The sequence below is a fragment of the Pelodiscus sinensis genome, chromosome 16, assembly GCF_052426305.1.
Source record: "Pelodiscus sinensis isolate ZL-2025 chromosome 16, ASM5242630v1, whole genome shotgun sequence".
NCBI classification, from domain to species: Eukaryota; Metazoa; Chordata; order Testudines; family Trionychidae; genus Pelodiscus; species Pelodiscus sinensis.
Window position 1 is genome coordinate 30,398,026 of NC_143067.1, and position 13,151 is coordinate 30,411,176.

At 41.8% G+C, this 13,151-nt stretch overlaps 1 protein-coding gene across 3 annotated transcripts in view; it reads left to right on the top strand.

The window, feature by feature from the left end:
- The window catches only part of HMMR (hyaluronan mediated motility receptor), a 45,293-nt gene that overhangs the window by 1,762 nt on the left and 30,380 nt on the right, over positions 1-13,151 (top strand). For 2 of the 3 annotated variants that reach the window (XM_014578824.4, XM_006133601.5), the window contains exons 2-7: positions 3,506-3,594; positions 4,818-4,868; positions 6,880-7,068; positions 8,776-8,862; positions 10,681-10,781; positions 12,360-12,434. In XM_014578824.4, the coding sequence (XP_014434310.2) occupies positions 3,506-3,594; positions 4,818-4,868; positions 6,880-7,068; positions 8,776-8,862; positions 10,681-10,781; positions 12,360-12,434 (592 nt within the window). The remainder of the gene's footprint in view (positions 1-3,505; positions 3,595-4,817; positions 4,869-6,879; positions 7,069-8,775; positions 8,863-10,680; positions 10,782-12,359; positions 12,435-13,151) is intronic. The other variant, XM_025189886.3, reaches the window with a different exon arrangement.

Genomic DNA, 13,151 nt, shown 5'->3' on the forward strand with positions numbered 1-13,151 from the left:
TGGTTTAAACCAGTTCTCCCCAAGCACTGTCTCTGCAGGGGACAGAGGAGGCAGAAGCATGACAGGGAAATAGCAGGAGTGGGGTTTGCTTCAGTCCCCGCTGGCGCCAGTTTCTGCTGTCAGTTGGGGCTTTTGTACATTTCAAAAACAGAAGTGCCACAAGGAGCATGGGGTGAACAGGGACTCAAGCACTCCCTGCTTGCCCCGTGCTCTCTGTTGTGCGCCCACCCTCCTTGCTGCCTCTGAGAGGCAGCAATGCGGGGCAGGGGGGAACAGGAGCCCATATAGACAGGGGCTGCTTGGTGGCAACAGGTCTTGTTTGCTGCGGCCAGAGGCTGCTGCGGAAGCATCCCATGTTTATGGTGGACGGGACTATCCACCCCAAACAGGGGCTGCTGGACTCAGTGCGAACTGGGACGGAGCAGTCCTGGCTCGCACTGATCACTGCACTTCTACATTTAAAATGTAGTAAGAGCCCAGCGACTTGTACTGCATTTCAAATGCAGTATAAAAGCAGCAGTGCAGGTAACTCCGGAGCCGACTCCTGGAGCTATTTCCACTGCCGCTCTGCGCAGCGGTGCTTATCAGCTAACTGTATATGATTAGCCAGGCAATTGCATTTTTCTGCCTTTAGGTGGGGAAGCAGGTGGAGCAGCCTCTGTTAGCAGGGAGCTGGGGGAAAGGGAGTTCTTCTGTGAACAGGGGGAGGTCTTCTGTGATGGGAGCTGGTCTGTGCTGGGAGCCAACTTTTAAACTGGCTCCCCTCGTGGACTGACTCCACCTGCCACCCTGTGCTGCTGCCTCTTATATTAAGGCATCAGGGAGGGGTAGTAGAGGGCTCCCCATGAGTGCAGCTGGGAGTGCACTGGCTGCTGGCCATGCCCTCAGGAGGAGGGGAGCATTTTGGTAAGTGTGTAGCTGCTAAAAATTGCTGTGGCTACACGATTACTAAAATAACATATCTAACATCCTTATCTTCTACCTCCTCAGCACACACTGCTAGCTATCTTCTACATTCAATGGATTTGAACAAGCACTCTAAGAAGAAAAGACAGTTACCTGTTTCAGTAACTGGTGTTCTCAAAATGTGTTGCTCATGTCCATTCACTCTCCTTCCCCAGTGATGGAGTGTCCCAGCAAAAGAAACTGAAGAGGGAGGGGCTTGGTAACACCCTATATAGCATGCCATTCCAGGGGGGTGCTGAGACCCAGCCCCCTATCAGTACTGCTGAGGGAAAAATTGGCACCAGTGCTTGTGGTGAGAAGACAAGCCTCTGTGTTACATGGACATAAGCAACACATTTCAAAGAACACCAGTTACAGAAACAGGTCGTTTTCTTGAGGAATAAATTGCTTTGGTGTAACTAAGGCATTAGGCTCAGTATAGGATATGTGAAACACTGTGTCTTGAAATACACAAGACACTAAACAGATGATCTATGGTTTGTACTGGCTTTAATCTCTGACAACTATTAAAACCTACATTTTAGGGCATAACAATTTAAGTATTCCTCTAATGGGGCTCATGACTAAGGTTAGGGATGTTAAATATTGGTTAATTGACTAGTTGACTAACCTCATGAATTCTTATTGGTTACGTGACTATTCTATAGTCCCTGGGGGCGGGGCCAGCAGCCAGTGCTCTCTGGCTCCACTCCTGAGGAGCTCCCTGCCACTCAGCAAAGGCAGCAGCTTGGGGTGCCAGGCAGGAGCAGGTACAGAGGCAGCAGCGCAGGGTGGTAGCAGCCCTTGTGTGGGAGAGTCTGAGTTCCAGGACCCAGCATGAGCTGGAACTGAGCCAGGCTGCCTACCTGCCCGGCTCCTAATACACTTTGGCTACGTCTACATTGGCCCCTTTTCCGGAAGCGGCATGTTAATTTCACGAGTCGTAATAGGGAAATCCGCGGGGGATTTAATTTTCCCCCGCGGCATTTAAATAAAAATGTCCGCCGCTTTTTTCCGGCTTTTAGGAAAGCCGGAAAAGAGTGTCTACACTGGCCCCGATCCTCTGGGGGGGGGAAAAGCCCTTTTCCGGAGGATCTTATTCCTACTTCAAAGTAGGATTAAGATCCTCCGGAAAAGGGCTTTTTTTCCGGAGGATCGGGGCCAGTGTAGACGCTCTTTTCCGGCTTTTCTAAAAGCTGGAAAAAAGCGGCGGACATTTTTATTTAAATGCCGCGGGGGATATTTAAATCCCCCGCGGATTTCCCTATTACGACTCGTGAAATTAACATGCCCCTTCCGGAAAAGGGGCCAATGTAGATGAGCCCTTTAAATGCAGCGCCTCAGCAGGGGTAGGTCCCAGACACAGTGCAAGCTGGAACTCAGCCAATCTGCTAAAAGATGTACTGGTGGGGGGGAGGGGGGGGAATGCATGTGTAGTCTATAGCATTAACCTATAAGCTTTTGACAGTTGGTTAATCGATTACATTATTGCATCCTTACTCTGGGTAGAATAAACTGGTGGTCTACAGTGGCATTAGTGTCTTGTGAAACTTTATTCTGATCTTTACATTAATTCCATTGTATTCCTTTTTCAATGTCAGGCTACTCCATGTGTTCTTCATGTATAGCTGTGGCTCCCAAACTGTTCCTTGAATCAGCTAGCAAGTCCAAATAAATGGTGGTGGTTTTTTTTTTTTTTATTATTTAAGGAACTGGCTGCAGTGCCTTTTCTCAACCATAGGTCACTATCGCTGTCCAGTCCTCTTTCCAGAGTGGAATCCCATTTCAAAATTAAATGAAACTACAGATACAGAGCACCCAATTAGATGTGGGTTTGTCTGTTTTTATTTGTTAAAGCTTTAATACTTATACAGTAATTCCTCATTTAACACGTGCTGGCTTCACATGTTTTCGCGATAGCACAAATTTTTTTTTTTTTTTAAGGCAACATTTTTTGAATTACATGACCGTCCCTGGAATAACACAATTTCCCCAGCCGGCCCGTTGCCGGTGACTGCATGGGGCTTCCCCTGCCTCCCTGCAAAGCAGCGGCGGGTTTGTCGCGGTGTTCCCTGGCAACCCTCCCATGCCAGATGCAGTGCAGGTCCCAGCAGACGCGTCCCAGAGGCATACTCCCAACCTGATCCCCCCCTCCCCTTTCTTCCCCTTCCCTTCTCTAGAGCCAAACACCTCCCCTCTCTGCTGTAACCCAGTCTCCCCGCCTCTCCCCCTCCCCCCAGCCAAACGGCCCAGGACTCTACACACTACTTCATTAGCAGCAGTGGGGCTCCCAGTCACCATGCCCCTTGGCAACTGCTCCCTTGGCTCACCCTCCCCCAGTGGGCCTGAATTCAATGGAAACGGAGTAGAGTGAAGTGGTGATGTCCATTTAACTCTTGTTCAATGCCAGGTATAGAAGATTGTTAGAATGCCCACCTCAAATCCTAAAATTTTATTAAAAATAATTAAGTCAAAGACTGTTTTTGTGAAGAGACTACATTTTCACTCAAATGTAGTCACTTAGTCTTGACCCATTAGTGTGATGAAACTGTCTCCACAGGGGAAATAGGAAGTCAACAGAATTTGACTAGTGAAACAAATGACTGCTTGCCTACAACTGCAAGAAGACTTAAATCTCTGGGATCAACAGTAAGTGTGTGTGTGTGTGTGTGTGTGTGTGGTGTTTTTCCCTTGTGTCTCTGGTATAGTGTTAATGCATTTAGTCTAGTCTGAATTTGGGTGTTTAAAACCCTTCAGTCTCCAAGCTGAACAATTTGGTAGGATGATTAGGGTTCTTTTTTTTTTTTTTTTTTTTCAAGGTCCATTCTTAGGATCTAGTCCTGTAGGGATTAAGAAGGTTCAAGATTTTTTTTTTAATTGAATGTATCTTAGTTAAACCTCAGGGTCAATAAAAACTCTGCCTGTACCTGGAGAGGTGGTAGGTTTTCCTGAAAAGGGAAAAGTAGGGAATAGAAAGAGCAGAAGCATTCAAACTTTCTACTGAAAGTGAGGTGCTAAGTAGCTATTGAGCTCTTTTGCCTTCTCCATAGACTAAAGTAAAAAGCAGAAAGCCCAAATATGGAGACATGAGAGATTGAAGGCCCCAAATACCAAGGATGCTTGGGTGAGAAGAGCACACTGCCATGAAGTCCTGTGAAGAGAAGGAGTAAAATACACTTGGTGTGTGACAGCCAATTTAAATATTTATACCTTGCAGGAGATAGGGTTTTGGTGCAGGGTTGTGAGACATGTGGTGTGTTTGTGTATTCCCCCCGGGGGGGGGAGGGGGGGGGGGAGTGTGGACTAGATGAGTTAGTGTATTCATTTAAATGGTTAACTGATGAGCTTGGGCTCATTGGTTAACCTTCATGGTTACAAACGAGGCACCCCCCCCTCCTTCCTCTGTGTCAGAGGCAGTGGGGTGGGGAAAGCAGGCAGGAGCTGGTGCTTGTGGGGAGCTGTCCTTTTCAGTAGGCTCCCCATGACCACACACTCTTGTGGAGGTCTCCCCCATGCTGCTGCCTCTCTATCATGTGGGGGTCTGTCCCTACTCCCCCATTTACTGCTGAATTTTTCAGCTGTTACATGTTTACAAAAAACCCGCTTTTTAGTATCCCTAATGTGGACTAGTAAGTTCAGTGGTAGGAAGTCTTGCTAATACAACTTCAATTTCAAGTTGTTGGTACTATATTACATAAACCAATATAAAACTTCATGTGATGATATCGGTTCAAATAGCCCAATATCCTGGATCTCATATAGTGACAGTTTAAGAAACCCTTCAATGGAATTATGCCTATAACTGGTATTCAGTTAGTACTTGGTTCTTTTCAGACTTTGTAATTCTTACATGGTTTTTCTCCTATCTAAAGGATACAACCCTCATGAAAGAGATGAAAAAACAGAAGATCCTTGAGAGAGAGGTATGAGCTGCTTTTCTTTTTAATGTGACTACTGTTAGTTTCATAGGAATTAAAATTGCTAGTTAATAAAATATCAGAAGGGTAGCTGTGTTAGTCTGAATCTGCAAAAGCGGTGAGGAGTCCTGTGGCACGTTATAGACTAACTGAAGTATAGGAGCATAATCAAGGAGGATGAGGCCCGCTTCTAGTAGCTGATCTGGAGGTGTGAATTCCACGAGAGGAGAAGCTGCTTTTGTAGTTAGCAAGCCATTCACAGTCTTTGTTTAATCCAGAGTTGATTGTGTCAAACTTGAAGATGAACTGTAGCTCAGCAGTTTCTCTTTGAAGTCTGGTTCTGAAGTTCTGCAGCAAAAAACTTCAGGACCAAGTGAGTTATAAGATCAAAAACACATATTCCTGCGCATCCAGAAATATAATTTATGCCATCATGTGCCGAAAGTGTCCGTCTGCTATGTACATTGGACAAACATCTCAGACACTTCGCCAAAGGATTAATGCCCACAAAACAGATATCAGACAAGATCACAAAGAAAAAACAGTTTCTTGCCATTTTAACCAGAAAGGACACTCTCTCAATGACTTAACCACCTGCATTCTGCTACAAAGACCTCTTACATCTGCACTTGAAAGGGAATCCTCTGAACTGTCATTCATGTTAAAATTCGACACTCTCCGGGAAGGAATGAACAAATGCTCAAACTATCTTACCCATTACCAAGATAGCGTCTCCAATTATCACCTCTAATACCATTAGCTCACAGACATCCCACTCTCCCCACTTCTAATATCATCAATTCACAGACACTTGCCTTCCTTCCCCCCGCATCCTCCTCCTGTTCTGAAATGTGATTTGTCCTTTTCATATGTGTTCAATTTTTTAATTGTATCCTTTGGTATATATGGTTGTGCTGATTTTCTTTCACATATTGATCTGAGGAAGTGGGTCTGGCCCACGAAAGCTCATCATCTAATAAATCATCATCTTAGTCTTTAAAGTGCTACATTGTCCTGCATTTTGCTTCTGCTGAGCTACAGTTCATCTTTAAGTTTGACACAATCAACTCTGGATTAAACAAAGACTGTGAATGGCTTGCTAACTACAAAGCAGCTTCTCCTCTCTTGGAATTCACGCCTCCAGATCAGCTACTAGAAGTGGGCCTCATCCTCCTTGATTGGATCCACCTCATCATCTCCAGCCTGATTCTGGCCTGCATATTTATATCTGCCTATGGAAATTTCCACTACATACATCTGACGAAGTGGGTCTTTGCCCACGAAAGCTTATGCTCCTACACTTCAGTTAGTCTATAAGGTGCCACAGGACTCCTTGCCGCTTTTGCTAATAAAATATGTAACCAGACATGTTGAGAGAGCTTATGAATAATATGACCAAAGCAAAATTTTACCAGTATAACTGTGGATTAACTACCAGCTCTGTTAGTGTACAAAACAATGACATTTTGATTTGTTGCCTATTCTTTATAGATGCTTATAACACACTCATAATGACTTAACTCTATTAATGCATTCAGCTGAATCTTCTATGTAATTATCTGCTGAAGCTGTAGTTTTGGAATTAAGATACAAACTTTCAAGTTTGGGATTTAAACGTCTCCCCTTCATTACTAAAACTTCTCCCCTTCAGGTATTTAGGATGTGGTATTGAAACAAGTGTCTTTCCACCCCTCCATCCACAGGGCCTGTTTTGCCCAAACTGCAAGTTGGAGTAGCCATGAGATTACTCTTTCACCCCAGTTGAAATAAACTTGAGTAGGGCAAAGTATCCAAATGATATCCTAAGGATACCAAAAGCTATTAAGCTCAATGGCAGGTAAAGATTTTCTGTGATAAGGGAGTGTTATTATATCCCTTTTTTCCCCAATAATTGAAAGCTTTTACAACTAAGAATAATCTATCTTTACAGGAGAGCAATGGGCATCACTCACTGAACTTGTTTGTTTTTAGAAGTTAGAAAACGTGTAATGAATATTTAAACAACTTATTTCTCTAGATTCGTGCATTAGTGAGAGAACGTGGAGAGCAGGATAAACGACTCCAGGCTCTAGAGGAGGATTTCATGAAGTCTGAAGCAAAACTAACTGCAGCAGTCAGGGAGAAAACCTCTCTCTTGGCGAATGTTGCTTCTCTGGAAAAACAGCTTCTCGAATTAACAAGAACCAATGAATTTTTAAAATCAAAGGTATTTGAATGAACCTGAATCACTTAGCAAATCTCAGCCAATTAGATTATGCTTTTCGTCACTTTCTGTGCAAGTGATATCCTCAAGCTTATTAACAAGTAAAAACATTAATGTTTTTAGTTGGGGATAGTAGGTAGACTACTTTAACTAGTAAGGCTAATGCTCAGGCTTGTGTAAATGGAACACCAGGCTTTACTTATAAATGGGAGAAGCCTATTTTACTAATCCCAACTTTAAGAACAGGGTGGGGAACCTCTCTTGGGTTGGGGCCACTGACCCACAAACAAAATCAGCTGGGGGGGGACCAGAAGCATTGTGAGTAGCCCCTGACTGAGAAGGAGAAAAACCCTCCCTACATTCCCATTCCACACAAGAGGCTGGGGGGGGTGGGGGCCTAGGCAAGTAGGTTTTGTGTGCTCCAGCCCTGCGGTTGGGCGGGGCTGGAGCACCAGTGTAGGCTCCCTAATGCTGAGCCTCAAAGGGATTGGATCCATGTAGGCTGGGGGCCACATCTGGTACCTTGGCCTGAGGTTCCCCACCCCTGTTTTAGAGAGAGGTATGGATTGACTCTGACTCAAAAAACTTCAGTTACATCCACAATTACATTCACACTGCAATCGCGTTCTTCAGAAAGAAAATTGGAAGAACAGAGGGGTTTTTCCAACACAGGGAAGCCTCATTCTATGAGGAAGAAGCCTTTTTCTGAAAGAACTTTTTTGGAAGAAGGGAGAGTATGGACGGGGAAGAGGGAGCTCTTTGTAAAGAAGAGGAAAAAGCACAGGTGCCCTGGTGACTACTCCTTCCATACTAATAACAGCTGAAATGCGAGATAGCGTCCACACTGAATGGACACCATCTCTTGAAAAAGCAGATTGCGTCTTTGATGCACTTCTGCAATGTGGATGATCTTTTGGAAGCAGCTCTTCCGGAAGATATCTTCCGGAAAAACTTCTTCTGAAAAAGAAGTCTGCAGTCTAGACATAGCCTCAGTGTACACAAATTGGCAGAGGGACAATAGGGATGAAGTCTGTTTATTTCTCACTTATGTTTGTTTATTTAAAAGCATTTTTGCTGTTAATAAGCATGTTTGTTTCTGGAGACACAATCCACAATTTGAGAACTGCAAAACTAAATATCTCTGATATAAGGATGTGCTAGCATACACAAGTTGAAATCTGCTTTTAATTCTAAGGAGCAACTTCAATTTTATGTACTGTATAGGCAATTGATAACTTTCAGGGGGAATGACTAGTGGTTTGTGTGACTAGGTTCTGAGTATAACGTGTTTCTAGGCTTCAGCTTCATTCTTTCAGGTTCCTGCCCACACCAGTAATGAGACCTATTATACTTTGTTAAATGCATAAAACTGATTCAAATAAATAGAATAAAACTTCTCAATTTGTTTTGCAACACTTTATTAGTAGATACTCTAGAACTTTATCATTTAAAAGCATTGTCACAAATCTGCCTCCTTTTTAACATACATTTGATTTGGCTTATAAGTTGACTTAGTTGTGCATGTTGTCTAAACTACAACTTTTTCCTCCTCCAAGTCAGTTAAGAAATGTAAACATTCTCTTTTTGTGGCAGAGTTAAGTGGGGGGAATTATAAGAGTCTTCCTGCACTCTTCTTATAATGGATGTGAATTGCTATTCTGTGTAGGACTAATTCTGTATTCAAACACTTTCTGCTTATCGCTAATCAAGTTTTCTGAAGATGGCACACAGAAAAAAATGAGCAGTTTATGTATGGAGATAATGAAACTCAGAAACAAAATGGAGGCAAAGAATAAGGTAAGTTACTGTTCTGAAATTCCTCACTTGACAAACTTGGATCTTTCAAAATTGGAAGTGGGGTACTAGCTTTTATACATGGTAGCTTGCAATTTGAAATGTGTGTAATTCACTAACTAATCATGGGTTGTTCCAATTGATCTGTCAGAAATCGCTTTTCCATCCATCTGTCAAGTTTGTGCTGCAAGATTACAGCAGAGACAGGAACAGAACCCAGATAATGAGGATTCTAGAAATCCTTAGATGTCCCCATATTCATGTGCCTGGCAAGGATAAGTCTGCTCTAAGCGTGGCAAATAAAATCAGGTGGTTTATTCTATAATTAGATTGACCAACCCAATATCAAAAGAGCTTCTGAAGCACCCTGCTGGTTACCAAGAAGTTAAACTGTCCCCTTTAGGAATTTCAGCCATTGGTTCTCATCCAAACAAACAGGTATAGTATAGTGAGAAGTTACTAAACAAACAATTTATTTTGTGTGAGGCTCTACTAATACCAAAGAATCAGACACTTATTCCCAGGTCAATATGCATCTCAGCTCTTACCCAGTATCATGCTGGCAGTTTATTAAAAGATTGGCTAACTAAAGATGCTCTTAAAGAGTTGTTGTTTAGCTATCCAATCATTCACCTAATATAAAATGACTTTCAGTGTTCATAGACCAGTATCATAGCAGCAATCACTGCTTGCAAGAGACTGTAAGTCTCTGGTAATTTCCAAAACACTGAAGGTCCTCAGTCCATAGTTTAAAAATTTTTAAACCGATAGTCTAGAAAATTCGAGTACGAATTAGGCAAAAAATGGAGAAATCTCTGGTGTCTTTATATCAGTGTTTCTTAAAATATGTTCTGCAGAACACTGTTCCGTGAACAACTCACAGGTGTGCCACGACCTCTTCTTTGATTTTGTTACTTCTATGTTTTTGTCGTTTGTTTGACGTCTTTTTTTTTGTTTTTATTTTATTTAAAGAAAATTCTCATAGGTGTTCCACATACAAAAATATTATTGTTTGGTGTTCCGTGGCCTTAAAGTTTAAGATGCACTGCTTTATATTCTCTGCCATCTACATGGAAAGTTACTGTCCCAAGATGGATTCCAGGATCATATGACCGTGTGTAACTTCTAGTAAAAGATCATTAGGTCACACATCTTCATCAGATGTCCTTGTATAGTTTGCAAAATCACAGGAGTGACCATTGGCTCCTCATTTTGAGACCTCTACAAGAAAGATCTACTTCTTCAGTGGCCCATTGTGAGAGTGGAATGTCTTTACTGGTGCATCAACACACAGTTGACTGGCCTTGATGTATGCCCTGCAAATGTATTGTACATCTATGTTTTGAGATAAAGATATGTCGTTCAGATACATAGATTTAACCAGGATAGTCCTTGACAAATTGCAACTTTTCCATTGACCCCTTATATTGCAATTGTATATCATATATCTTATACAAAGTGTAACAGAAACCATGATACAAATGGTCACTGCAGTCATACATGCACCACAATCCAATTGTCTTTAGATCCCACTACTTCTAGAAAGTAAACAAAATTGTGTCCTTTTAATTCTGTAAAGCTCTGCCATAAATATAGCTTCCTGATACCCTTTCTCATTTCATATTAATTTTAAATTCCGAAGTGATAATCTGACAGCAATTGCACTGGGCTGTATAAGTAGTGAATTCTGATTTGAGGCAAACTATGTTGGATAAATAAACCTGCCTTAAGGCTTTATAGGAATGTAACTTGTTGGCTGTCTTTTATACTTGTGAAACTTTTATGTAACTATTAATTAATGACTTTTTTTTTTTTTTTAAGCATGTCCTGTCTAAACAGGAAGACATGGAAATGAAACTGCAGGCAGTCCAGAAGAATCTAGTGCATTCCAAAGGAAAAGTGGCACAGTTGGAAGAAAAATTGTAAGTGATAGAAGAATTAGCTCTGGTATAAATCACTAATTCTTCCATTGTTGCTTATACTTAACTGTAGGGATGTAAATAGACGGCAAATTAAATGAGTTTCAGCAAATCCGGATGCTAAAGGGAAGAGAAATACTGAAATCTTCCCAGGGATTAGAATCTGATATAAGAGGAAACTAATAAGTGATTCTGCAAATCAGCTCTAGGCCCTATTTTGCCAGGCACCTCTTACAATTCTGTATATGTCAGTGCCCCAGTTGAGTATCTGTGTGTAGCAAGACAAAATGGCTCGTCTAATATTCCACTTGTGACTGGAATTAAAATCTGTCGGTCTTGGGTGATTTACATTATTTAGTGTAAAGAAGGTATTAGATCCTGCAAGGTTATGGAAGAAATTGTATCAGTTTGAGCTACTGGTGTATTGTAGGCAACCAGTTGCCCAAGTCTATTATAGTTCGAGAGCTAGCATGTATAATATAGTCCGAAGGATTGTTTAATGGGAAAGCAGTGGACTAGGGCTCAAAATAGTTGGGCCAGGAGCTGAACTCTTTCTTGTGTAAAGACACCACTTCAAGCTGAATTACTTAACTTGCAGTATTACAAGGGCAGAGAGGCAGGCCCTAGCCAGCTGCTCAATTTAACCTTGAAGCCAATCAACAACCAGTGTTCTTCCCCTCGCTATGCGGGCCATTGCTTTTCTACATGACTAGTCATTTTAAAAAAAAATGTAAAATGTGATGCACTCCATCATGAAGTCAAGCATGTGGTGAAGGAGAGCAGAATCTGCTGTACACCAACATGTTTTGTACACTTTTTAAGTGTCTCAATACTCTTGTCATCTGAAGAAGTGGGTTGTGTGCATGAGAGCTCATGATGCCATCTACATGTTTTGTTAGATTTTAATGTACTAGACTGTTTAAGTTTTCCTGTTACAGACTAACTTGGCTATGCCTCTGAAGCTTTTCAGCTAACTTTGCAATTTTACTATAAAACTCAGAAACGTCACGAGTTTCATGCATTTTTAATGGTAAACTTAGAGCTAATAGTTTTGGGGGAAATGCAGCTAGTCATGGGAGACCTTTGTTTGTTTTTGTTTTGTTTAAATCCTCAATCCATCTTCTCACTTCTACCAGCAGCAGCAGTTGCTGACAGCTCAGGACCTCAACATCTCATGCTTCCTTCTCATATTGTTGGACAGGGTTGCTAGGCCAGGCATGGGAGAAATTGAATGAACACATTTTGAGAACTCATGCTTATTCCTTCCCACATACACATGAATGATTGAACATTTGTTATTTGAAAGTGACGAAAAAAGTGTTGGTAGATTTTGCAGTTTGTGACTCTAACAAATTCATGAAGAAACTTGTCTTAATTTCATATTGTGTAGTACTGAATTATTTATTTGTGTCTTCTAGTTCATGATTGGATACCTTAATACTAGCAATCATCAGATGAATGCAGAATATCTATTGGTTGTCTGCAGGCAGCTGCTCTTTATCCTTAGCATCTGTGCTGCTCTTCTTGAGTATCTGGTTTTAGAACTGTCACGTTAAGTCCAGCATCTAACCTTATTTTTAGAACTGCTACTGAGAGAAACAAGGTTGAAGAAAAGTCTGACACTGAGAAACTCTTGGAATATATCACAGAACTCAGGTAACAAGCTTCTATTTTTAGACAGACAAATCAAGTGTCTCAACTAAAGCTTGAAGGCTTGATCAAACTTTTAATAGGACCTCTAAATGGAATTATGTGAACATGAGTATTATGACTCTTCCTTTTACATGGGAAGGGAGGGTTTTTTTTTTTGTTTTTTTTTTAACAGAACTCTCTAGTTGATTTCTTAGATTTAAAATGATCAGACTAGCTTGAAGTTGAGCAAGGCTTCACCTCTCTGGAAGTACATGACTCTGTACAGATGGTCAACTCTACCTATGCTGATTTTTTTCCCCCCTTCTTTACTACAGATGGTTTTTCAACATCAATGGGACAACTAAGAGTATTGCAGATCAAAATATATAGCGAGAGCCTATGTAGTGTGGGAAGCCAGCATTTTTAGTGTGGAATTGGGATGCAGTAAATTCTGTAGCACTTTATTAGGAATCCACCCTGCCCCTTACAGGGAATAGTGTTGGACGGGGGGGGGGGGCCCTTGAGCAGAACCTTGTAGTAATGCAAACATCCTGGTGACTTCTTTGAATCTGCAGTTTCTGCACAAGTCTGAGACTGGTTTCCATGTCTCCTCTCTGGAGAACATGCAAACTGTATCCAAATGGCTGGGGTGTGAGAGACCCACAAATGGCTGGGGTGTGGGAGACTCTTAATTGAGAGATTAATAGAAATTCATGAATAATTCCATAGTCTTCGTTAACA